Source organism: Equus asinus, chromosome 22 (assembly GCF_041296235.1).
Source record: "Equus asinus isolate D_3611 breed Donkey chromosome 22, EquAss-T2T_v2, whole genome shotgun sequence".
In the NCBI taxonomy this organism is placed as follows: domain Eukaryota; kingdom Metazoa; phylum Chordata; class Mammalia; order Perissodactyla; family Equidae; genus Equus; species Equus asinus.
In genome coordinates, this window is record NC_091811.1 from 51,930,829 (window position 1) to 51,956,823 (window position 25,995).

The 25,995-nt window shown below is 55.0% G+C and overlaps 1 protein-coding gene across 4 annotated transcripts; it reads left to right on the forward strand.

Moving 5' to 3' along the window:
- Positions 1–1,635: 1,635 nt before the first annotated feature.
- On the forward strand, positions 1,636–25,969 carry ASIC1 (acid sensing ion channel subunit 1). Of its 4 annotated transcripts, none has more exons than XM_070494022.1 (12): positions 1,636–1,888; positions 2,761–3,138; positions 3,790–3,985; positions 19,984–20,134; positions 20,771–20,898; positions 21,165–21,318; positions 21,703–21,759; positions 22,225–22,378; positions 22,829–22,920; positions 23,421–23,500; positions 23,585–23,689; positions 23,841–25,969. In XM_070494022.1, exons 2-12 carry the CDS (start codon positions 2,777–2,779, stop codon positions 23,943–23,945), a joined length of 1,584 nt encoding a protein of 527 aa, XP_070350123.1. In that variant the 5' UTR covers positions 1,636–1,888; positions 2,761–2,776; the 3' UTR covers positions 23,946–25,969. The 4 variants fall into 4 exon arrangements, with proteins under 4 accessions (XP_070350123.1, XP_044611643.1, XP_044611642.1 ...); XM_044755708.2 differs by having other exon boundaries at positions 1,712–1,888; positions 21,168–21,318; XM_044755707.2 differs by lacking the exons at positions 1,636–1,888; positions 2,761–3,138; positions 3,790–3,985 and adding an exon at positions 16,497–17,314 and having other exon boundaries at positions 21,168–21,318.
- The last annotated feature ends 26 nt before the right edge of the window (positions 25,970–25,995 follow it).

Consider the following 25,995-nt stretch of genomic DNA (forward strand, 5'->3'; position numbering starts at 1 on the left):
AAATGCCCCTGTTGGGTTGATTTTAAGACTCTGGGAGACTGCTGCCACCCAGCGGCTGCCCAGGGACATGGCAGCCCTCCGGCACCTCCTGGTGCTGCTGGACAGCTCCCCAACTCAAGCCCAGAACCCAAGGTCCTTCCTTATCGCAGCTCCATGCCCAGGCCCCTAGCAAATCGATTCCATTCTCCCTCCTCCACAGTCCTAAGCCCACACTCCCTCTAGGGATCTACAGCTGCCTTCCCTGGCTTCCCAGGTGTCCCCTGACCCCAACCCTTCACAACTTTTCATCCAACTTCTTTTCACTCTGCCTACCCCTTCTCATTTCAGGTTCTTTCTTCTAACTTAAAGCCCTGGGAACATACCTCTCACCTTTCTCCTCCCAGAGCTGCACCAGCCTGCAAGAGGAGTGAAGAAGTTGCTAGAAACAGAATTCTGGTCCCCCCACCCCCCTCCTCATCATCTGATACCATCAGACCTCAACAGTCTCTGTGCTAAGAGCCCCTAATGAGCATCAGCAAATTAACAACTTCCCTTTGATTGCTCCTTCTTTGTTAATTGGATAGGGAGGGCCCCCCCAAGGCCTCTCAGAAAGGAGGAGGGAGGGAGAGAGGTGAGAGCTATAGGAGTAGCTCTCAGGTCTGGGCTCAGGGCCGCAGAATTCAGAATTCGGCTCCATCGCTGAGTGCCGCTCCCCCTTCCATCCCCCTCTCCTCATCCTGTCCACCCCCAGCGGCCTAACCCTCCACCCTCAGAACCACCTCCCCTCCTCCCTTCCCTTTTCCTGTTTCTTGACTTCTGTCCAAATTCCATTGACCTCTGGCCATTTCTCCTCCCTTCTCTGCTCCTTCTTTAGAGGTTTGACAGTGAGGGGCTGCACATATGCCCCCTCCCAAGGCAAGCCCAAGGCTACAAGGTTGTGGTTTGGGTAGCCAAAGCTGTATATTTATTTACATATGTGTATGTGTGTACGTATCACATGGAGGTGGGAAGCAGGGAAAAGAACAGGTGAATACGTGTGAGCTCATGAGTGCCTGCCCTGTGGGCCAGGCATCTGGGACGTGTGGGTGTCTGTGGGGTGTGTACGTGGCTGTGAGTGGCGAGGTGTAACTCTGGTCTGTATGTGCCTGTGTCTCCACGGGCAAGTGCTTGAATCAGTCAAGTGTGACTCTGAGCTTGCGTGTGCGTGTGTGTGCACGCGCATGTGTGCCACCAGAGGAAGCGGCAGCAAGAGGCAGGAGCATCGATCCGAAGGAGACAGCGCGGGGAGGGGGACGCTGGGGGCAGACACTCTCCCTCCCGCGCGCGCGCGCGCGCGCGTGCACACACACACACACACACACACACACCACATATAGTCACACACACAAGCCATAAGGCCTCCCAGGCAGGGAGACGGCTCCGGGACCGGAGGGAGGCAGCGCCGCCGAGAGCGGCCGGGAGCAGGGGACCAGGCAGCGAGGGGAGCCCTTGGTCCGGCTCCCGGGTCCAGGGACCCCGCGCGCACCCCGGCACAGAGACACCCTCGCAGACACTCGTAGGCGCGCACGCGCACCCTCTCCCCTCCCCCTCCGCCTCCCCTCCCGCCGCCTCCCGGCCGGACGATGGATCCCTGCAGATCCCGGGGCTGAGAGCACGGCGCACCGCGCACCGCGCCGAGCCCGGGCGGACCGAGCCGAGGCGAGCGAGCGAGCGCGCGCGGGCGGGCGGACCGAGCCGAGCCGAGCCGGGCCGTGCGGGCCGCTCCCTGCAGGGCTCTGCGCGGCGTGCCGCGGCGGCCGCCGGCTCCGGCTCCGGGCCATGAGCCCGTCCGCCGCTCGGCGCTGAGCCCGCGTCCGGCCCCACGCCCCAGGACCCGCCGCCGGTTGCTGGGTGCCCGAAGCCCCCTCAGGTGGGTCTCTGATCCCCCCGCCTTAAACTGCGGGACTCCCCAGCACCCCGGAGCTGGGACTTTCCTCCCCTCTCGCTGTCCCCAGCTGCTGGGAGGCTCGGTGGCTGGGGAGGGGGGCGGGGGCCGAGCAGGGGATCTGGCTGCGTCGAGAAGATGGACTGGGGGCGAGGGGGGGGTTGCGTCCGGGGCGGGGACAGTTCGTTGTCATGGGGAACCGCGCCCCCACCCCATGCGTCCACCTCAGGCTGCCCTCCAGCCCCCACCCCCCACCCCAAACATACACACATACAGCCTGCGCCGTTATGAGAACTGAAGACGCCCGCAGGTGAGGACTCAGGCTGGGCCCCTCCCTACCTCCTTGGGGGGTTCTGGCCCAGGTTTAGCTCACGGGAGTGGGGGGGGGCGGCGAAAGCCCAGTCCTGGGGACACCCTTGACCAGGAGCTCCTGACCCCGGGTTCAGCCCATCTGGGGGAGTTTTCATCTCCAGGATGGGGTGGACATTCCTGTCCCAGAGTGACCCCACATCTGGAGGGAACTCCTGCGTCTGCCTGTGGGAACATTGGGACTTCCCTCTCGCCCTCCGATGACTACATCTGGGGTCTCCCCTAGCCTGGGAAGCTTCCCTGGGAGAGCATTCTCTTGGCCTGAGCTGACCCCCACCCCCCAGCCCCTGCCTTTGGGGGAACCCTCTTCTGGGAGTGTGTTTCTCCACCAGCCACCTCTGGGTTCGCACACCGGGAAGTCTCCTGCTCCAGAGGCAGTGACCTCTGGAAATGGGGATTCCGGAGGGACACATTTGGAGGGATCCTATGTGCACTCTCAGCCCAGGAGAATGACAGACTCCCCCTGCTCCTACCCTCCTACCCCCCAGGATCCCCTTGGCCAGGATGGAACTGAAGGCCGAGGAGGAGGAAGTGGGTGGCGTCCAGCCGGTGAGCATCCAGGCCTTCGCCAGCAGCTCCACGCTGCACGGCCTGGCCCACATCTTCTCCTACGAGCGACTGTCTCTGAAGCGGGCGCTCTGGGCCCTGTGCTTCCTGGGCTCACTGGCTGTGCTGCTGTGTGTGTGCACTGAGCGTGTGCAGTACTACTTCCACTACCACCACGTCACCAAGCTCGATGAGGTGGCTGCCTCCCAGCTCACCTTCCCCGCCGTCACGCTGTGCAACCTCAACGAGTTCCGCTTTAGCCAAGTCTCCAAGAATGACCTGTACCATGCTGGGGAGCTGCTGGCCCTGCTCAACAACAGGTGGGTGGCTCCCACCCATCCTCCAGCCGGACTCCTAGACTTGTGTGCATCTCAGCTCCCAGACACCCCATCAGGGTGTTTGCCTCTCTATCCCACCTTAAAGCCCAGACAACCGTGCCCTCCAGCCCACCCCCCCAAACCTGCCACTCACGGCAAAGGTATTTGGATAAAGCTGAGCACTCATTTAAGGGCACCCAATCTCTGATCTCAGCATAGTCCAAAACAGCTCTACCCCTACCCAGCTTGAGCTGGGAGACATCGTCACCCTCTCTGGAGTGACTTTGCCCACCCTCCTATCATTCTATCTTGATCTTCTCCTCACTTGGAGGTGGGGGCAGACCATGTTTAAAGGGTAGAGACTATAGCGTAAAAGCCACGGCTCCTGCCTTGATCTCTCTGTCCACCCCACCCTTCCCCATGTGCTGAGATGCCCAGCCCCCGGGTAGCCACTGCCGATCTTTCCGTCTTCTCAACCCCATGGGGCAGGTCCTCTGGACACACCCAGGTCTCCTTCTGTGCCTATGCCCAGGCTTGATCCCCAGGGCTGGATGCTGCCCTCCCTCTCCTCCCCCCCGAGATTGAGTATGGGACACTGGAGGCCAAATGGATCAGGTCATGCTGATCCATGCACTGCTCACCCCCGGGCTCCAGGTATGAGATACCGGACACACAGATGGCAGATGAAAAGCAGCTGGAGATACTACAGGACAAGGCCAACTTCCGCAGCTTCAAGCCCAAGCCCTTCAATATGCGCGAGTTCTACGACCGCGCCGGGCACGACATTCGAGACATGCTGCTCTCCTGCCACTTCCGGGGGGAGGTCTGCAGCGCTGAAGACTTCAAGGTGGTGAGTGATGCCCTGATGTGGGGCATGCATCAGCCCGACCCCCAGAGGAGGAGGAGACCTCGGGAGCAGGCAGGCTTCTCATCATGCTTGCTACTCTGGGAGAGGATCCTGTGTGTCCCTGGGGTTTGCTTCTGGCAGGAGGGGACTTTGTTCAGCACAGGGGCACTTTTGCTCTGTGTGATGGCCTGAGCCTCAGCGTTGTGTCCATGATGGCAGGAAAGAGAGCCCATAGCACACAAGACACAGATGCGTACACATACACACACGTAGCCTGGCATGGCCCTCACCCCATCAAGCGTACCTTCTGGGCCACAGGTGTCAAAATCAGGGGTGGTGATAAGTAAGCTGCAGCCTTGGGAGCTTGAAAGAAATGCAGAACTTCGTCACCCCACTTTCCAGACCTACTGAATCAGGATCTGCAGTTTAACAAGATCCCCAGGTGATTTGAATTAAAGTTTGGCCACACTATGGGAAGTAAGGGAAGCTTTCTCTTAAATACCCAGACAGGTAATTCTCTGTGTGCCACACACACACGTATGTACTTACACTGTGCAGTTGAGTTTCCCCTTTGCCAGCAAGAGTCACAGAGCCAGGAGCTGAGGAAGGGGAGATGATTTGCGGTATACGGTCATGGCAGAAATGGAGGTCCCTTTCCTTCTTAAAATGGAGATCCCCACAGACACACCCCCCCCACACACAGAGGGGGCTACCTCAAAGTCAGCACCCCAGGGAGAGTTAGCGGAACTGACTGGCATCTCACGTGTCAAGTGATCTTGGGTAAGTCATGCAGGTTCCTGAGGGGTTGGGATCAGAGGCTGGAAAGGGACCAAAGGACCTGGAGCCGTGTATGAAAAAAAAACGCCAAATGAGAGTACGATGCTTGTAACTCTTCAGAATGCTTCCTCGGCTCTCCTTCAATCCCCTGGATAAATAGCAATATTATCTCTTTTACAAATTCACAAACTGAGACACAGAGGTAGAATGAGTTGCCCGAGCTCACATAGCTGATTAGTGACAGATTCAGGATTAGAACTTATGTCTCATCAAGTCCCAATGCAGTGTACTCTTTTTGTTAATATTGCTGACCCTGGAGTCATCGTGTCCACTTCCAATTCCAGCCATTACTCTTTGAAAACCCATTCTCCCCTAGGGTCCCCTTGCTCTCCACACCTGCCCCCAATTCTCTACTCTCTGATCCTCTCTTTTCTTCCTGCCCGTTTTCTCTCCCACTTGCTTGCTTCCTCCTAACAGTATGGGAGCATGAACTACATTTGTTTGTGTAGAAAGCTTGGAGCCATGGTCATGCTTGTTTTTTCCTGCTGAAGTTACTCAAGACTTCCAATCTCTTTCAGCCCTGCTCTGCAGACTGGTTTCATGAGCCTTTGTCAATCCTCCTGGACAGGACCACACTCCTTTCTGAGCCAAACTAATAGGGAGCTTAGCCTGCTGTAAGAACCACTTCCTTCTCTCCCTTCCTTCTTCAAACACGAGGGTCCTGGATTACCCAGAGCCTGTTCCCCAAAGTAGTAGAACTATAGTGACACTAGAAGGGAAAAGCAGAACCCTCTTCCCTCCAGCATACCCAACACACAAGCAGAAGGGAGCACCAAGAAAGACAGAGTCTTTAGTCTGGATAGACCCATCAGTCTGGATGGTTTTTAGTGTTGGATGAGGCAGGGCTTTGCTTGTCAACCTGGAAGGTGCTAAGGTATAACATGGGGGTATAATTAGTCAATAGAAAGTGTTCAGTTGAGGCTCCATTTGTCCCTTGTGTCCAGAAGGGTTCTAAGCAGTGATGTTAAGACCTGTTTGGCTTATGGAAATGGAGATACTGAAATGTAATTGGTCCGTGTTTCTTGAGGGGACAATTCTAAGCAGTCAAACAGAGATATGATTGGTTCACAAAGTTCTGGAGCAATCAGAGTTCTTCCTCTTGCTGGGGGGAGAGAGGGAGAGATAAACAGGCCAGTAGCCTGCAGGCCCAACACTGGCACTTCTTGTTTCTGGGTTGTTGGGGCAGACCAGGTTTTTGCTGTTTCTGAGCCCATGTCAGAGACCTGACCCTGAATCTGGCTGGACCCAAACCTCTTCTACCCTCTCTGGTTGGCCTCACTGCTGGCCCCTTTCCAGGTCATGAATTCTACCACTTCTGCCCGTAGGGATGTTCCTACACAGATAGGAGTTGGGTTGTGAGTCCATGTCTGGCATCTCCCTGGAGGAGAAGGGCTCTGGCACTTTCCTCCAGCTCCCTGCTCCTAAGGGGTGCAGGCACTCCCTGCCTGATGCTCCACCTTCTCTCTTCTCTCCTTGGTCTCCTGGTTAACATCTGCCTGCCCATCTTTGCCATTCTCTGCTAGGCCAAGAGGTGTGTATCAGTGCAGATGTGGCGCTGACGGAAAACATCTGTCTATCGGGTCCGAGCTCAGGGAGCCCATATTGGCATCTTCTGCCACCTCAAGAGCAGAGGTTCCTAACTGGGGGTCCAAGCCCTGCCTCAGGGTATTTGGAAAGTCTAGTGTGCACAGGCACATGGGAATGCTTCTGCGGGGTTCCCAGGGCAACCCTCATGCAACAATAAGAACCCTGCCCCTGGAGGACAATTCAGGGGCCATGGAAAGGGCACACAGGTCCCTCAAAGTCCCCAGCCCCACTGGTGGGAGTCTGCAGTGACAAGCATTCCCCCCAGATGTGCTTCGGAGGCCACCTCCACCTCAGGGGAGGGACTGGTGGTCACAGAGAGTTGGACAAGGTCCATTCCCCGGCTGTGGCTGCGTCAGCTTGGGAGAGTGGGGATGAATATGGGGAACCCGGGCTAAATCTGGGAGAAACTGATTTGGAAAGCCTTTGGGCCTGGAGAGGCAGAGGGCAGTGGGACGGAGTAGGCCTCAGCGGCTCTCTCCTGAGCTACCAAAAGAGCAACCAAAGACCCTCCCGCAAAGCCCCCTCTTCTCCTTCACAGTGGGGTGCTTGGTTGCCAGGGCAACAGGGTCTGAGGCTCCACTCTCCCACCCCACCTCAAGGCCAGCCAGGCCAAGGCAGGGCAAGGGTTCTGTGGAGGAGGGCCAGGGGTGCAGCTGTCTGCCGGTGTCTGGGTGGGGGCCGGGAAAGTGAGCACAGCGCAGCTGGTGCTAGCCTCCAGCTGCACCTTATCTGTCCCTGGCAGTGGGAGCCCCGATGTGGCTGGAATGCTGAACAGCACCAAGGGGAGGGGGCTGGCAGATGGTTGCCCGATCTGCCCTATGCCACCCCCGTCCTCCAGCTGAGACCCAGAGCTTTTTCTTGGGGGAGAGAGAGGCAGGAATTCATTTCTGGACCCTGGAAGAGAAGGAAAGGGAGGGCAGAGAATAGAAATCCTGGGGCGGCAGGGGATGGGGGTACAGTGGGGATGGTATTCTTTCTCAGGAGGGGTTGGAATTCTGGGACAAGGGATAGGGGAATAGGAATCGCTGAGGGGCCCACAGGAATCCCCAGGGACCCTGGAGAGGAGGCAGGAATCCCCCAGAGGAGAGGTAGAGTGAGGGGGGTGGGCACAGAAATCCCCCCAAGGTTGTGGAGGGGGACAGGAATCCTCTGGAGCACCTGGGGGGGTGAGATGCTGATATGAGAGGTGGGTGTAGGTGGGTGATCCTGGGATCCAGAGCAAGGAGGGAGAGGTCATCTTCAAGCAAGCAGAGCAGAGCCTTAAGGCAGGCATGTCCCAGGGAGGGCCAGGACTAGGATGGGAGCTTCCTTGTCCCCAGGGTCGGCCCCTTTACTGACACCCTTCACGCCTGCCCCCACCTTACCCCACAGAGCTCAGACCAAGAGTGTCTGGGGAGGGCTGACCTTACTACTTGGCTCTGTTCCTTCAACTAGGCAGGGAATGGAGGGGCTCCTGAGGGAAAAGGCTGCCCAGACCTCTATGCAGGGAGAAACGATGGTCACGGGCCACCATAGCCAGAGGCCCAGGCTCTATGTGTGTGGAGGGCAGCAGGGCGCTGACAGGGGAGCACACATGGATCGCAGAGGGACCGGGCAGGCTTTAGTGGAGAGGTTAACTTTGGAGGAGGGGCACTCCCACCAGAGGTTCTTAGATACCTCCTCCAGCCTCTCCTGCCTGTCTCTCCCTCCCTCAGAAGTGCATGAGGTTGGAGACAGGAGACTAGAGTAGAGCCAGGAGCAAGAATCCAGGGGACCCTGGGTTGGGCTCGTGCTCTCTCTCCCTCTCCCTCTCTCTCTTCCTCTCCCCGCCCCCCCCCCCCACAAACACCACAAACACAAACACAAACATCCTCTAAGTAACTTACTTTGCTCTCTCCCCCCCTGCCGTTTCTGACTCCACCCCTCTCCCTGGGTGCCGTCAGCTAAGAGGCTGCTCTAAGTTAATTGATCTCCCGGCTGTTGGCTAACGTAACTTGATGTAAGTAACTTGGCGCCTCTGGGGGCAGAGCAGGAAGCGGAGGGGGGGCAGGCGGCAGCCTCCACCCATGGGCCTCCCTCCTTCCTCACCTGGTGTGAGTCCAGGAAGCAGAGGGGAGGCCCGCGGAGAGGCCGGACTGTTTCTGCTGTGGGTGGAGGTTGCTTCTGAGCTGGCTTCAACTTTGTGGAAAGCAGCTTCAATTCTGGGGGGATGGTGAGGGAGATGGAATATTAGGAACAAGGAGATGGGTTGGGGAGCGTCAAGTCCACTAGATTCATTCCTGTGACAGAGACAGGCAGAGCGCCGTGCTGGGTGCCAGAGGGCAGTGGTGACCAGGCAGACCCTGTCCCTGGCCTCAGGGAGCTTATAGTTAAATGCAGTACCCAGGGAGGCTCAGAGCTGAGAAGGTGGGGTGGTACTAAAGGAAGCCATAGGGCTTTGGAGCGAGGAGCAATGTGCCAGGGATGAGAGGACCCTCGATATCTAGGTGGAGTCCTTCCAATCTCCCCAGCCCAGCTCAGCTATTCAGAAACTCCAGTTTTATAGACTGTGTGGTGTCTCCCACCCCATCCTCCCCTAGCCGATGACCAGCCCAGTTCTTCCCAGCAAGGGTCATTGCCTGCCTTTGGCCAGGCCCCCCAGGCACAAGTCCTCCCTCACTGTGTGTCTGAGGTGGCTGCTCCAGGAGCCTCTACCCTCTGGCTGAGAACCTTCCAGTCAGGACCCTTGTTTGGGGATTCTGGGGGGCAAAACTGCGAAGGAAGCAGCAAGGATGAGCAGTGGTGCATAGTTGGCGTGGAGGATGAGGCTAGGCATTGGGACTCCTGGGTTCTATTTTGGGCGTAGTTTCACCTGGCTCCATTTCTCAGCTTCTAGGGCCAATTTCCTGTGAGGAAAGGGGCTCTAAGTGGATCGTGAAATTGTTCTTTGCTGAGGGGCAGCCCCTCCTTCAGCCTCTGAGACTCTGGCTAAGCCCATGCTGGCCCATGTGTAGAATGGATGTGCGGTACCAACCTTCCTGGACGCATTGCCTTCCTCTTCCTCCTGGAAAATTTTAAAATGAGCCTGAAACTGCTGTGCATTCACCTTGAGGGGAAGTTCCCTTAAGAAACTGTAAGGACAGAGAGTCCACCACCCCAGGCTCTCCAAAGCCACTCCTGAGGGAGAGGGAGGGCGAGTTGTGATTTTTCTGAGCTCCTGTGAGTTCTTGGAAAGAAAACCCTTTCTCACCCCTCTCACCTGTGCCCCCTCGATACGGCTGACAGTCTTGGGGGCCTGTGTAGCTTAGCGTTGTGTGTCTCTAATCGGTGTGTTGCATCATCATGCCAGGCTGGGCACATCCCTCAGGAAGAAACTGCTGCAGTAGTCTTGACCATGGACAGCAGCCAACTCAGCCTTCCTCATGACACACTCACTGCATGTGTGCCCCAGGTGTGCAAGCGCACATGTGCACCTCCCTGTGTGCGTCTGAGAGTCTGAGAGTGGATGTAGCGTGGGGTGTGAAGTGGACATTGCGGATGTGCAGCTTTGTGTGGCTGTGGGAGAGAGCTTGTGTGCGGGCAAACCTCTGGTCGCATGCGGAGCACATACCAGCAAAATTAATCATCTCTTTCAGTCGCGCTTTGCAATTTACAAATTCCCTTTACTTCAGTTCTTCTGATCCTCGTGATTCTGGGATGCAGGAAGATGTTAATGTCTTCATTTGAAAGATGAGGAAACTGAGGCTCAGAGGCGTTGAATGACTTGCCTGAGGTCACACAGATGGTAAATGACAGAGTGGGACCTTGACTTCAGATCTTCTAAGTCCAGGCTTTTTGTGCGTGACTGTAGGAGCCAGAGTGTAAGTGGTGGAGGAGGGTGCTCTGGGCTCCCCACCTCCCCGTGCCCTGTAAAGAAGCAGTATGGTGAGGCAGGAAGGGAAAGAAAGGGTGCAAAGGAGGAGGAATCCCAGTCTCAGGTTGAGTCCTCCAAGTCTTTTGACTCCTCTGCCTTTTCATTGCACCATTTGGCCAAGTCCCAACCTTAGACCGACCCACCACTGGCTTTCCTCAGGGTGCCTCCAGGGCTGCAGCTCTATCAGAGGAAGTCACACAACAGGCCAGCTTGGAATCACACCACGTTCATACTCAACATCCTTAAATGGACCTGAACCTGGCAGCCCCACTGTTTTCCTGGTCAACTTGCTCTCCCTGATGATTACTGCAAAATTCTCCACTCTTCTCAAACAGCCACCCTTCCTAGCCCCACTCTCACCCTCAGGAGATGACCTTGCCTCCTGCTTCACAGAGAAGATAGAAGCTTCAGACAAGATCTCCCTCTTCCTCTGGGTACCTCCCCCCAGAGGGGAACATCCATCTTATCTAGGCTGAAATCTCCACCTATTCTTTCCGTCTGATCTCCTTCTATCTTTATAGGAATTTTAGCTAAAGATTCTGCCTCTCCCTCCTCTACAGTCAGTCTCTCTCTAGTGGAACCTTCCCATTGACACGGAAACATGCTTAAGATTCTCCCATCTTAAAATACTTGGCTTTAACGACAGCTAACATTTATTGAGCACTTTCTATGTATCAGACTTTAGGTTAAAGTAAAAACCAAAAAAAGGTCTTTCAACTCCACAAGACCCTCCAGCTCCCCCACTCTCTCTGCGTCCTTTCACAGACGAAATTCTTGTATATATCCCACTGTCTCTATTTTCTCATCTCTCACTCACTCTCTAATCCATTCCAGGCTGCCTTCTTCCCCTGTCCCCAGCACTCCACCAAAATGGTGCTAGCTGAGGCTGCTAGCGACCTCTATGTTGCCAAATCCCACAGACACTTTTTATCCTTGATCTCAAAAACATTCAAAATGGTTGACCACCACCTCTCTTTTGAACTATTCTCTTTTCTAACAACTGAACTCTCTTGATTTTTCCTCCTTTGTCTAGCCAACCCTTCTCTGTGTCTTTGCCAGTTCATTCTCTTCTACTTGGCCATTAAATGTTGGCACTACTCAAGTCTCAATCCCAAGCTTTCCTCTTCTTTTAAATCATGAGGGTATGATTTAATGGTACAACTTGATGAATTTTTCATTAATATATTTTTACATTGGTGTATCTTACAATGTAATATTTTTTATATTACATTGATATGTATTTAGATTGGTATGAAAGTGTACAACATTTCTAGCACTCCAGAAAGTTCCTTTAGGCCCTTTCCTAGCCAATACAACCCCACAAGAGTTAACCAGTATTCTGACTTCTGTCAATATAGATAAGTTTCACCTGTTCTTGAACTTCCTAGCGTATATGTATTCTCCATACAGTAAATACACTTTTGTGTCTGTCTCTTTTTGCTTATGATTATGTCTGTGAGATTCAGTCTCAATGTTGTGTGTGGCACTAGGTAGTTTTTTTTCAATTGTGTAGTATCTCATTATATAAATATGCCACAATTTATTTATCCATTCTACTCTTGCTAGACATTTGGGTTGTTACTAGTTTTTGGCGATTCTAAGTAAACCTACTCTGAACGTCCTTGCTCATGTCTTTGGTTGACATATGCCCTCATTTCTCTTGGGTATAGAACTACGAGCTGTGGTTAAGTCATAGGTTAGGGTTCTGTTTAGCTTTAGTGGATACTGCCAAATCAGGCCTTTGTTCTATCTTTTTTTTTTTTAACTTTATATTCTATTCTTAGGCAGTCTCATCTTCACTCGTGACTTCGGTTACCATCTACACACTGACAACTGCCAAATGTATATCTCAGCCCAGTGCTCTCCTCTTAGCATCAGCCCCTATGGCCAATTTCCCACTTAACATTTCCACTTCAATGTCACCAAGGCTCAAAAAAACCAGCAGGTGCAAAGCCAAATTCATCATTTACCTCCCAAACTGGTCTTTGACTTATGTTCCTGATCTAGTGAGCAACCCCACCATTCACCCACTTATGCAACCTAGGGATGCAATCATCCCTGACACTCCATCTCCCTCATCTCCCTAATAGGATCTGCCAACATTGCCTCCTAAACATCTCCACTCTATCACCCTGTTCCAAGCCGCCCCGCCGCTCCAGGTCTCACCTAGACCAGGACAATGGCTTCTTAATGGGTCTTCCACTAAACCCTCTGGCTCTTCCAGAGTGGGCTCTTCAAAACACTGCTCTGATCACTTGAAATCCTTCCATGGGGAGTCTCCCATTGTCCTTGGACCAGAATCCTTGCTGTGGCTTTCAAGGTCCTGAGGGGTCTGGGTCCTGCCCCCTTCTCCAGCCTGTTCTTACCCTGCTCTCCACTACATCCTCCTCGTCTCAGTTCTCTTCCCTTGGGGTCTTTGTGCCAACTCTGTTCTATGGCATACTATCCCCCATCCACACACCTGCAGACCTTTACCTAATTACTCCTCCTTATTCTTTAGATGGCAATTCAAACATCACTTCCTCGGATAAACCGTGATTCCCCAGTCTGGATCAGATCCCACTGTCATTCATCCCCATAGAACCATTATTTTTTCGTAGCACTTATCATAGTTTGTAACTAAATATTTATTTTTGCAATTTTTCAAAACAGATGCCTGTCTCCCCCATTAGCCAGTAAGTTCCACAAGGGCAGGATCCTGGTCCTTTATCTGTTCTCCATGCGTCCTCAGCACACAAACGCTCAGAAGATATTTGATGAGTAAGTGAGAGAATGAAGGAGGAGGAAGGGATTTGGAGAGGGATAACCTAATTCTAGTCTCAAGCCCACTGCCTGCTCTCCGTGAGTCTTGAATAGGTCACTGTGCCTCAGTTTCCTCATTTGTCAAATGAGGGTGAAATTACTCAAACCTGCTGTTTCTCTGGATTGTATAAGAATGCCATGAGCTATCAGTTGAAAAGCGTGAACCATTCCACAGATGTGAGGGGTGGTTCCCCTCTGGGGGGTGGTACCCAGAGGAAGAGGGAGATCTTGTCTGAAGCTTCTATCTTCTCTGTGAAGCAGGAGGCAAGGTCATCTCCTGAGGGTGAGAGTGGGGCTAGGAAGGGTGGCTGTTTGAGAAGAGTGGAGAATTTTGCAGTAATCATCAGGGAGAGCAAGTTGACCAGGAAAACAGTGGGGCTGCCAGGTGCAGGTCCATTTAAGGATGTTGAGTATGAATGTTGAGACAGACATGTAGAGAAAGTCAGAAACCACACAGCTTAAGAGAGGTAGTGGGTAGGGAGTGACGTGGGAAGGGTCGCATCCTTGGGCAGAGGGTTCAGAATTCGGTGTTGTTCTGCATGTGTGTCTGCTTGGGTCCTTCTCTTGGAGCTCTCTGTGTATGCTTAGGGGTCTGTGTGTGTTGCTTGATACTGTCCTCACCTCCCCATTACTCTGAAAAATTTGGATTTGTCTACTGGAATGAGATGAGGTTGGAGAGAATGTTAGAGGATGGAGGAGGGAGGAAGTACAGTTGGGGGTGTGTGTGTCTTTGTTGCCCCACAAGAGGGCTGTGCGTCTGTGTGCAGTGATGTGTAGGTGTACAGTGTGGGTCTTTGTGTTGGTGTGGAGGAAGAAGTGTCCAGCCGTACCAGATCTGCTGTCCTCTGAAGCTGCTCTGTTCGTGCATGCCCTTTCTCTGGTGAGGCTCCACACTGGAAGCTTCTCCTGCCTTAGTTTCTCCTTTGTGGAAGTCCAATCTATTCCCCCTTCCAGGTAGTTTACCGGAGGGGAAGAACGCCCTCTAGTGGGTGTGGAACGCATGGGCAGCTGCAGCTTCCCCAGGCCAAGCCTTGACCTAGGCTGGCCCCACCCCCAACCCAAGTCTGGAACTCAACTCTGGAACACATCCTGGGGCATGCAAAGCCCTGGGAGAGCTGAAGTCTAGTAGGCAGGAGAAAAATGCATACGGGACAGGACACTGAAAGGGAACCCATGAATTCATGCAGGAGAAGTCTGAAGACAATAGCTGAAGATGGGTCTCTCTCATCTGTGCAGTGACTTTTCTCAGGTTGTGCTGGGTGTTCCTGGCCTTTCTTGGTTCCTGTTTCTCCACGTGGTCCCTGAGTTCTGCTCTTTCAGTCTCACAATCCCTGTCCTCAAGAAGCTACTGGTCACTATTCATGCCTGAAGGGCCTTGAACAGAACTGGACCTCCAGTCCATCCCCTGGGTGCGTACTAACTATGCCCCATGGAGTCAGGGGAGGCTTGTTGGAGGAGATAACATGTGAGCAGGGTCTTGAAAAATGAGTCGAAATTCTCTAATGGAGTCCAGGGAAGGCATGGAGCTGCGGATGAGCCTAGTGTGTCTGTGGAATGGGAGACAGCCATGGTGACTGGACACTGGACTGGGGTGGAGGGGTAGGAGGTGAGGCTGGAGAGTAAACTGCAAAGGCCTTATAGGTCCTCCTGGAGGGGGATTGAATTTTACCAAGAAGCACTAGGGAGTGACAGAAGGTCTTCAAGCAGGAGAATGGTCAGAATTACAGAGCATGGACTGAAGATGGGGAGAAACTGTGGGGAGGTGGGGAGTAGGGAGATCAGTCGGGAGGCTGTTGTTTAGGCAAAAGAGGAGGAGACCAGTCTGAGGGTAATGGCAAAGGATGGAGAGGGGCCAGATCTCAAAGGCTGCTCTTCTTCTGGGGCCTCTGTGTTCCTGGCAGCAAAGCTGAGGCCAGAGGTCCCACATCATTCAGTTTGGCTAGAACCTGGCACCCTGCCTCCCATTCCCAACACATGCCAGGGTCTCTACATGCAGATAGAGAAGGGAAGATGTATGGGAGCAGGGACCGAGGGGAGAAAAGCAGGGGTAGGGGGAATGTGGCCTGGGGCTGTGAGGTGGTTAACAACGGAAAGGCCCAAGTGGACTTGCCAGAACTCCCCTGCTCCTCCTCTGGCCCTGCAGAGGAAGGGTTAATATGCTTCACCTCCCTCCCTCCCTCGCCTCCCCTCAGGTCACCTTCTCAGCCCTGGAGACTTGGCTGGTGGCTCAAGTTCCTCAACCAGTGGCCCTGAGTAATCGGAGCAGAGAGAGGGACCAGGGGCTGGGGGTGGGGAATGATAAATTGGGGGCAAGGGGAGCCTCAGAGACTGAAGCACTAGGGGTCTGCAAGGCTGATGTTTTGAGGGTACCCCAGGTTGGTTCCCAGCACTCTTCACCTGACCCAGGACCCTGTCTCTGCTCTGATCTCAGTTTCTTCCATTCACCAGCAAAGAATTTGTCGAACTCCTCTCCTGGACTCTTGGGGAGTGGGCACGCTGGGAGGGGGAGTGGTGATCTGCCAGGAAGCTTTTCAGCTGCAAGAGACGGGGTCCCTCCCCCAGTGCCGGGAATTGGCCATAAATGAGTCTGTGGTCAGTGAGAGACCTCTGCTAATGGAACCTGGGCTGCCCCCCAAGCCACAGAAGGGAGTGGAGGAGGGGAAGTGACTGGAGTGCAGCTCAGCGTGGGGGAGGGAACTGACCTGAAGAAGAGCTGAGGGTCAGGGGAGTGAGGGGGCATAAATGGGGTCAGGGACAGGCTGGAGCGAAATTGGAGGTCAAGGGAGTGACTACAGGGGAGTTAGGGGTTCAAGAAGTAACTGAAAGTAAATCAAGGTCAGGACAGTGATTGGAAGGGAACTGAGGATCAAAGGAATACTTGCAGGGAAACTGAGGTATAAGGGTATAATTGGGAGAACTGGGGGGTCAATGAAATATTGGGGGGGATTATGAGTCAGGGGGAGTTAGAGATCTGAGAGACGGCCAAGAAAGTGTGGGGGCTCAGAGGAATGACTAGACCAGATAAGTGTGAGGGAGAGGACCCAGAACTGGGATGGGCAGACTGAGGGACCTGCTAAGGAGCAGACTGGAGGATGGGAGAGAGCTCGAGTGTGAGCGTCGTGAGGGAGGGGCAGGTCTGTTGTTGGCTGAAGTTGTCTTGGCAGTGGGAGCAAAGGACTCTGCTAGGTCCCATCTCACCTGCAGAGGTGGGTACCAGGAGCCCCTAGGCTTTTCCAGGGTGTCCACTCTGTCTTCAACCCTCTCTGTCCTGCTGAAGCTGGTGAGAGGAAAGGGGTTCTGGCCGCCCCTGCTCTCCCTCAGCCTCCCTTTCCCACTGCCATCAATTATTCATCAGCCCAGCCACCCGCCCTCCCTGGCAGGGCAGGCTGGTCCTCCTCTCCACGCCCCGCCTACCTCAGCCACACTGCCACAGAGGCCCTGGCGAGGAAGGACGGCCAGCTGGGCGGCGGAGACCTGGCAGAAGGGCTGGCTGGCTGGCCCTGCTGGACCCTGCCTGAGATCGCATCTCCTACCCCTTCTCCTGCCAATCCCCTGGTGCCAGGAAGCCCCTGGAAAAGATGCCCATCCAGATCTTCTGCTCTGTGTCATTTTCCTCTAGAGAGGAGGCCCCGGGGCCCTTGGGAGATATTTGGGGTCCCCACCAGCAGCAGCAGCGGGACAACTCAGAATCAGAAGAGGAGGAAGAAGAGAAGGAAAAGGAGGCAGCAAGGAAGGAGGCCAGAGAGGGGGATTCACCCATGGACTTGGTGGCCTTTGCCAACAGCTGCACCCTCCACGGCGCCAGCCACGTCTTCGTGGAGGGGGGTCCAGGCCCAAGGCAGGCCCTGTGGGCAGTGGCCTTTGTCCTGGCACTGGGTGCCTTCTTGTGCCAGGTAGGGGACCGCATTACTTATTACCTCAGCTACCCACATGTGACTCTGCTAGATGAGGTGGCCACCACGGAGCTGGCCTTCCCGGCGGTCACCCTCTGCAACACCAATGCCGTGCGGCTGTCCCAGCTCAGCTACCCCGACTTGCTCTACCTGGCCCCCATGCTGGGGCTGGACGAAAGTGATGACCCCGGGGTGCCCCTCGCCCCGCCGGGGCCTGAGGCCTTCTCTGGGGAGCCCTTTAACCTGCACCGCTTCTACAATCGCTCCTGCCACCGGCTGGAGGACATGCTGCTCTACTGCTCCTACTGCGGGGGGCCCTGCGGCCCTCACAACTTCTCAGTGGTGAGTGGGGGCCCATACCTGGCATAGCAACCCAAGTGTCTGACATGGCTCACCCTGACTGTCACCTGGGGCTGGGCTAGTGACTGCCCTGCCCTTCGCCCACCCACCCTCTGTGACATGCCTCAGGGAGCCCCAGGTCTGGAGCTGGGCTGCTAGTCCCCAGTCTGTGCCAGTATTGTCCTTCCTGTTAGAATCCTGAAATCCATCTGTGCAAGTTGGTAATTAGTTGCTGCCCTGAGGTCCTTGTTGTCTCCCTGAATATCCACCAGCATCTCTAGCCCTTCCCCAGACCTCCCTGTGATCCAGCAGGGCCTAGGACCTTACTCCATCTCTGAGGTCAACCTTTCATCTGATGGTGGGTGCCCGTGCCTGGCCTTAACAATTTTGACTATCACCCTTGGACTGGAGCTGGGGCAGGTGCCAGTTGGTCTCTGGAGGTGCAGGAGAAGGGTGTGGAAGGGAGGTGGAGGGGTGGGGACAGCCCCTACCTCCACCCCACCATGCTGCTTGTCAGCAGCTCCCACAGCAGGCACTTCATTGCATCCTCGCTTGGTCTTCCTGTGCTTCTCCTACGGAGAGAGAGAGGAGAGAGAGAGAGAGAGAGTGTGTGTGTGTGTGTGTGTGTGTGTGTCTCAGGGAGAATAACAGGCCTCCTCTAAATCCTCCCCCTCTACCCCCCAGCTCTAAGTGGCAAGGACCCTCTTCCCAGGGGAAGACCTCATGGGACACTTGACCTCCTGCTTGCTGTCTCACTCCTGAGTCTAGGACCTTCCCTGCTGAGGGGCCAAGTGGCACCCTGCCCTCTCTCCAGTTCAGCTTCCAGTTCTGTCTGGCCTGACTCCTCTTCTGCCCCCTCCAGGTGCCAGATGCCAGGCCTTCCCTCCCAACACACCCATCCCTCAGTCCCCCACCTCCTCTTGGGTGCAGGAGCAGGTGGGTTATCATATCAGTGCATCATGGACTGACTGCAGACAGACAAAGACCTGGAGGTTTTGGCAGCTGGGCCTCAGACAGACAGGAGATACAAGAACACCCGACAAGGAAGGTGTCAACCTGGTTTCCCCTCAACCTAGGGGTAGAGCAGACACTTCTCACACAGGACCACCAGGTGGCGGCAGCAGTCCGCTGGTCAGCAGCACAGCCTTTGGAGCCAGTGCAAGGCTGGAGCTCCCAGCCTACCTCAGCCACCTAGAGTCCCTCAGTCCCCCATGGAGGGTGGGCATGGGTGTGTGTCCAGCCTGGAGCCTGTGGCTGAATGCCACAAAACCTGGTAGTGGAGCTGGGGCGTTAGGAGTCGTCAGAATTCTCTCTCTACCTCTTCTCTGGACCTCACCCACAAAATGAGGGGGAGCACGTGTTTTCTTTTCTGGAACGGGGAGGAGGAGGCTATTCTTAGAAAAGGGAAGGGGGCAAGAACCCTATTTCCTAGTATCCTGCACTCCCCCTGCTGTTCCAGTCTGGCCTGACGCTCTGTCTCTCTGTCTCTCTCTCTGGGCTTCTGTACTCACCTTATGACTTGCTTTGTGAACTTTGTCACCATCCAGCAATAGAAACAGCACACTTACCCCACTTGTGGGAGCCTGGAGACATTCAGAGAAGCCATGGGGAAAGGGCCATAAAGAATTGGTTCACTCTTCTCTGTGGTTGTGTAGTCAGAGCTGTGAAAGGGTCGCTCTGGGGCATGGAGTGAGGAGACTGCCACCAGGGCTGAGATCTCTTTGAGGCCCTCAGAGTTCTGCACAAGTATTGCCAAACATGCCTACCCTGGATGCTCAGTACCAAATTCTGGGAGCAGAGGTGCTGGTGCTTGGGTAAGCATGTTCCTTGGCATGGCAACTGGGTCTACTTTCAGATTCTGGTGATAATGGAACAATGAGGGACATAAGGGGCCAATGGCCAGAGGAAATTAAAAAGCTTAGCTTGGGTTGGGGGAGGGTCTTGGGGAGAGCAGGGTTTCAGAGTCCTGGAGTGAAATCCAGGAGAAGATATGTCTCAGAAGGCCCCAGGAGCTTGGGCTTTAGGAGAGGGTCCCAAGGAGGGACCAAAAGTATGGCAGCGATAGGATCTTGGTGATGGAGGTGTATATGTCAGAGTCCCAGCGGGAAAAAATTTTCATTTGGATAGTTTAATTGAAAAGACTTTAACAAAAGGACTGTCTACAGAGCTGTGGACAGAGTTAAGGACACCAGTAAGGGGGCCTGAGGCACCTAGCAAAAGTGGGAAATTGTCACATACAGGCTGAAAGAGCACAAGGAGGCAACAGTGCTATGCAGGGAGCCCTCCTGGCAGGATTTGTAGTCACAGAGGGTCTAAGCCACTGCCAGAACACTCTCAGAGCGGGGAGGGGTGGGGAAGGATAAGTACCCTGATCTCTCCCTCCTTCCCCTCTGATCCCTTCCTGATACCTCCCATTGACCAAAGCCAACCTGAAGCCCACCCAGGTGCAAAGAAGCACAGGCAGTGAGTGCCACAGGGATCAGCTTTCCAGGGCACACGGCACGGCGAAGAAGAGCAGAGAATGGGTGGGAAGGAGGACCGGTGGAAAATGGGCTGCACAAGAGAAATTCCTGACGAGTGTTGAGATTCCAGTAGCTGGGGGTCTGGGGACAGCCCTTGGTGGGTAGGGGATGCCAGCAGGACTCTCAGGCTCTCCACTCTGCCCCTACCAGGTCTTCACACGGTATGGAAAGTGCTACACCTTCAACTCGGGCCGAGATGGGCGTCCACGGCTGAAGACCATGAAGGGTGGGACTGGCAATGGGCTGGAGATCATGCTGGACATCCAGCAGGACGAGTACCTGCCTGTCTGGGGGGAGACTGGTATGTCACCTCTCTCAGGGGGCCCCTTCCCATGGCTCCAGGCCTCAGCCTCTGCCAGGGGATTCCCGGGCTCCACTGTGGGACCTGAGGCAGGGCTCGGGCTCTCTTCCCTTCCTCCCAGCATCTCGTCATCTCCATCTTCGACTCTACCTGACTGCCACACTCACATTTCTCTGGCTCCCCCTTCCTGGCTCAGTTACTCTCCAAGGTAACCAGCCATCCCTTTCCATCAGTGGCCGCCACTCGCTCTATAAATAACTCCCTCTCTTCTTGGACTGCCTGCCGTCTGTCTGGTCTCAGGGGCCTTGGGGCAGAGAGAGATGGGGGAGAAGGGAGAAAAGGAGGGGGACAAATGGAGAGCATCTGAGACAGTGAGAATGAATTTGAAATACCAAGATGCACAGCCGAAGCCAGGTAAGAAAAGAAGTGTGTAGGATGCAGGGGTCATCAGGGCAGCATGAGGCTGGTGAGCCCAGAAGGAGTCTGGGGATGGGCTAGGGCCCCATAGACTGTCCCCCTGCCCCCCAGTACCAGTGTATGCTGTGCTTATTCCCAGGAGAGGTAGGATGCCCCCAGTTCTGAAGGAAGTTAGAGAGTCAAAAGCCCTCCCAACACCCCCCTGCCTCATTCCCATAGACGAGACGTCCTTCGAAGCGGGCATCAAAGTGCAGATCCACAGTCAGGATGAACCTCCCTTCATTGACCAGCTGGGCTTTGGCGTGGCCCCAGGGTTCCAGACCTTTGTGTCCTGCCAGGAGCAGCGGGTGAGAGGGCCACGGGAGGTTGGGGTACTGAGGGGTCAAGATAGAGCGGTGGGCAATCAATAACAGGAGGGACAGGTGAGCCAGGGCCTGGGCAGCAATCTGACTGGTCAGAAGCATGAATGACCTAGTGAACGGCAATGCTCTGTAACCTCAGAGGCTGTGGAGGGAGAGGGGCAGGACTCCTGAATTCTGTGTCTTGTCAGAGAAGTCCATCAAGGTAACTGGGGGAGAAGTCCCCACACCCCCCAGCTCCCCGCCTCTCCCAGCAGCTCATCTACCTGCCCCCGCCCTGGGGCACCTGCAAAGCTGTTACCATGGACTCGGATTTCTTCGACTCCTACAGCATTACCGCCTGCCGCATCGACTGTGAGACACGCTACCTGGTGGAGAACTGTAACTGCCGCATGGTGCACATGCCAGGTCCGGCCCCAAAACTCCAAACACAATCCTGGGGCCCCTCAGCCTGCACCTCCCCTCACCAGCTCCCCATGCCTATCATCCTCCTGTCAAAATGGAAGCAAGACCAGCTGGCTTCTCCCCACCCCAGTTCCAGCCCAATTCCATTCCCATCTGGCTCTTGTCGCTCTGACCTCAATTCTTGCTTGTACCCAGAGGGTACATATAGGTGGGAAGGGTCCAGGAGGGATGGGACTGTGGGGTGGGCCACCTCCGGGACAGACTGGGGGCTGGCTAGTCCTACCCTCCCATCCTCTCCCAGCTTCCAGCTTCTAGGCCTTTGGTACCACCACTGTTACAAGACCCCTTTAATCTCCACCCTGCACCACTGTCTTTTCTCCTCTGTAGGAGATGCCCCATACTGCACTCCAGAGCAGTACAAGGAGTGTGCGGATCCTGCTCTGGGTGAGCGCCCCTGTCCTGGGGCCGTCTAGGGGAGGGAAGGAGGTGCTGCCAGCCATATGCATAGGGGTTTCAGACCAAGCTCCTAGAAGCTTCAAACAACGGCTGGATCAAGCTTCACCTGAACTCTCCTGTGTCTGACTTTAGCAAGGCTGGGAATAGCATCTCTAGAGGCTACTGTGAAAAATGAATAGGGGTCACCTGGGAGGGGCTCTCACTCTCTCTCATCAGCACCTCAGCTGGTTGACCCCTGAAGACCCTGAGGGAATGAAATATAGGGTTAAGAAATATCCGTGGGAAGGCTGGGCAAGGATCAGCACAGGGTGGGCACAGGGTTGAAATGAAGGACAAGTCATAAAAAGAGAAGGGGGCTCAGGGTTCCTTTGGACAGGGCCGGGATGTACATGTTGGGAAGGTGCTGGCAGAAGGGCACCACTCAACTGGCGCCTCTCACCTGACTGGGCACAGACTTCCTGGTGGAGAAGGACCAGGAGTACTGTGTGTGTGAAATGCCCTGCAACCTGACCCGCTATGGCAAGGAGCTGTCCATGGTCAAGATCCCCAGCAAAGCATCAGCTAAGTACCTGGCCAAGAAATTCAACAAGTCTGAGCAGTACATAGGGTAAGGGCTCTGACTGGGTGGGGCAGGGTCCTTGGGCTGGGACTGTGAAGGATATGAGTGGGCTTTGATGGGGGCCGGCAGACTGGAGGAAGTGGAGGGAACATGGGGAAGGCAAGCAAAGAGTCTGGGCTGGGCATGGAGGGAAGATCAAACAAGAACAAGCAAGGGAAGTGCCTTTTTCTCTTTCCTCCTTGCTTGACCCTCTATCTTCATCCTCACTGCCGAAACTGGGATCACCTCCTCACACTTACCAGTGTGCTGAGCGTCTTTTCATATATGCCATCACATTTAATCCTCACAACAACCCTAAAAGGCAGGTATCCCCATCAACATCCCATTCTATGGAGATGGAGACTGATATTCAGAGAGGATAAGTTGCTAAGGTCACCTAGGTAGTAAGGGACAGAGATGTGACTTGAACCTAGGTCTCTTTCCCCAACCCCTTTGCAGGGAGAACATCCTGGTGCTGGACATTTTCTTTGAAGTCCTCAACTATGAGACCATTGAGCAGAAGAAGGCCTATGAGATTGCAGGGCTCCTCGGTGAGCTGCTGGTGGCACCTGTCCCCTTCCCATGCCATGAGCATGGTGTAACACCCTACCACCCAAAGGAGGCTGCTCACCTCTGTGCCACGAGCTCCTCCTCCCCTGCTGTCCCCTGGGGACTTTTCCAAACTCTGTTGTCTGGGTATGTGGTGGAGGAGGGGGCTGAGCTTTCTCTTAGGGCAAAGTGGAAGAGACAGGCCCGTGGGCATGAATGGGGGACTATTTCAGAAGCCCTTGAAAATTTGCCCAGAGAATAAGAGTGTTAGAGTATTTTGTAAACAGTTTTTTTTTCTGAATAATACTTGTTCATTTTAGAAAAGTAGAAAAATGCAGAAACGCATAAAGAAAATAAAAATCCCACCAGAATTGCTTCGCGCTCCTTCTGTATGAAGACTGTTGATCCTTTTGCAAATAGGACTTGCCTGTCCCTGTCCCAGTGAGCTCTGCAGCTCTCCTGGTGTCCTGACCCCGGTGACCTCCCTTTGTCCCCCCTGCAGGTGACATTGGGGGCCAGATGGGGCTGTTCATCGGGGCCAGCATCCTCACGGTGCTGGAGCTCTTTGACTACGCCTACGAGGTAAGCGGAGGCAGTGCTGGGGGCGGGGCCATGGGAGGGGCAGGGTTCCAATCCGCCCACCCCTCCACCCCACCTCCGTCCCAGGTCATTAAGCACAAGCTGTGCAGACGAGGGAAGTGCCAGAAGGAGGCCAAAAGAAGCAGCGCGGACAAAGGCGTAGCCCTCAGCCTGGATGACGTCAAAAGACATGTGAGGGAGAGAGAGAGGGGGGCGCCCTCCGGCCCCACCCCTTCCCCACCCCCCCTTGCCACCTTTTCTCCTTTGCCCCCCCCCCCCCAACTCCCCAGTGCCACCTGAGGTCCTTCCGATAACCAGTGACTGTCCTGTGCCGTTCCCCCAGAACCCGTGTGAGAGTCTCCGGGGCCATCCTGCCGGGATGACGTACGCTGCCAACATCCTACCTCACCATCCGGCCCGAGGCACTTTTGAGGACTTTACCTGCTGAGCCCCGCAGGCCACTGTACCAAAGGCCTAGATGGGGAGGGCTAGGAGAGCAAGGGGGCCCCCAGCTGGCCCCCCACATCTGCCCTGGGGACTCACTCCCCCCTCCCGAGGCAGCCCCCCACTCCTGGGCAGTCCTTTCCTCTTGTCTGTGGTGAGGAAGGAGTCTTGACCATAGAGTCCTCTCCCTGCCTCTATCCCATTCTTTTTATTTTTAACAAAACTAATCTAAAAGAAAAACTAAAAAGAGAGAATGGGGCAAGTGACCTCAGGCTGCCCCTCTCTGTTCCATGCTGCCTCCGTCAGCTCCCAGCCTGAATTCTGTCCATCTGGCTGTCTGTCATCTGAGTGTCCAACTACATTCTGCTGCCACCAGTCACCAAAGCCCCCTCCCATGGGGGGGTGGAGGGAATCCTCGGGGTCTAGAACTTGGCCCCAAACTAGAGAATGTACCTTGAAGGGGAGGGCTAGTGTGGGGGGGGCTTCCCCAGCCTTAAGAGACCCTCTCAGCCCAGTGACCCCCCCCAACCCCAAGTCTCCAGGCAGGAACTAAGACCCTAGTCCCCCCTACATATACCATGTGAAGTCTCTTGGGAGGTGGGGGTGAGAGATCCCCTGAAGAAGTAGAGTTGGGGACAAGATGTGGCCCTGGTGCTGTAGGCCACATCCTGATACCTACAAGTTCACCCCCACCCCAGAGCTGCTGGAGAGAAATCCCAAGAGGCAGCCCTCCTCTACCACCCATAAAAGATCCAGCTGGTTGGCTTCCAGCTCAGGGAGAGGGGCACTGGTGCCTAACCTCACTGGTCCCTCTCCCAGGGGCCCCTGCAGAGGGCCACATCCATAAATTTTCTTATGGAACTCTCCCAAGTCCTTTTCCCCAACTTCATTTGCTTCTCTCAACAACCTCATCTGCATTTTCTATTTCTATATAATACAGACTCTATATTGCTATATCTCTGTATATACTTTCCCCTAACTCTGTCTGTCTCTACCCCATCCCCTCTTGTCTCTAAGAACCATCTTCCCACCCTTAGTTCCCCTTTCTGTGTTTCTGACCCCTCCCTGGTCTCTGAATGCCTTCGCCTGTATAAAGAGTTGGACTCTCTCCCCTGGTGTCTGTACTGTGTACACACATCCCTCTGAGAAGCACAAGGAGACGACACGCGCATTGTAACCTTCGCACTGTCTCGGTGGCGACATAAAGGAAGCTGTGAATCACAAGCTCTGCCTCTTTCTGGCCTCACCCTCTTTCCCCAACCTGGGCACCCTCTGCCCTCCCTGCAGCCTTAACATTCCCTCCCCTGCTCCACCCACCCCAATGCCCTTTGCCTGGCTGACAGTGGCCTCCCCAGGGAAGGGGTTGCTGCAGAGAAACCCCCACCCAGGGGATGGAGATCTGCTCTGTACACTAAGCCAAGGGTATCAGAGACAGAGGGAGCTGTCGATTGGTAACTCCTGCAGCTGGAGCAGTGCAGTGCTGACAGGCAGAAGCTGAGGTCCTCAGTCAGTGGCCTTTCCCTCCTTCTGGGTGCACAGCCCCCTTTCCTCACCTGACACCCAAGCCCTTTTCCTCACTTGATACCCAAGCCCACCATTTATATTTTCTGGTGAGGTACGGTTTGGTAGTGGGAGGAAAGAGACAGGCGTAGAGGGGAGGTTGCTCTTCTGTCCCTCCCTTCCTATGATAGTGAGAAACAGTGAGGTAGAGGGCCTGCCATGCCCCCTCCACCAGGCACTCCTCCCAGGCCAGAGTCCTGCCCCTTCCCAGGCCTTCTCTGCCTAGCTGTCTCTTGGTCTCCAACCCCAGAACAGGACCTGTGGTAGGTCAGCTGTGCATTGGCCTGGTGCTGGAGAGTGAGGCTATCGGATCTTTGGGAACTCTCAGTTCATAGGAGTTCCTTAGAAATCAGACCTCTCCAGAAGGAAGCAGGAGCAAGGCCAAGCAGTGTGCACGGATAGGGAACAGCAGGCAGGGCTATGAGTGACGCATGCCTCTGGTCTAATAAACTGGGTTTGAACCATCTCCTCTTCAGTGTCGTTCTTACCTGAAT

What these genes read in the sequence shown, in the direction of transcription:
- ASIC1 (XM_070494021.1), top strand. Translation starts at nt 16,658, where the DNA reads ATGCCCATCCAGATCTTCTGCTCTGTGTCATTTTCCTCTAGAGAGGAG. An exon ending in GCCCTCACAACTTCTCAGTG is followed by an intron (nt 17,315 to 19,983) that starts GTGAGTGGGGGC and finishes TGCCCCTACCAG; the next exon opens with GTCTTCACACGGTATGGAAA. An exon ending in TGGATGACGTCAAAAGACAT is followed by an intron (nt 23,690 to 23,840) that starts GTGAGGGAGAGA and finishes CCGTTCCCCCAG; the next exon opens with AACCCGTGTGAGAGTCTCCG.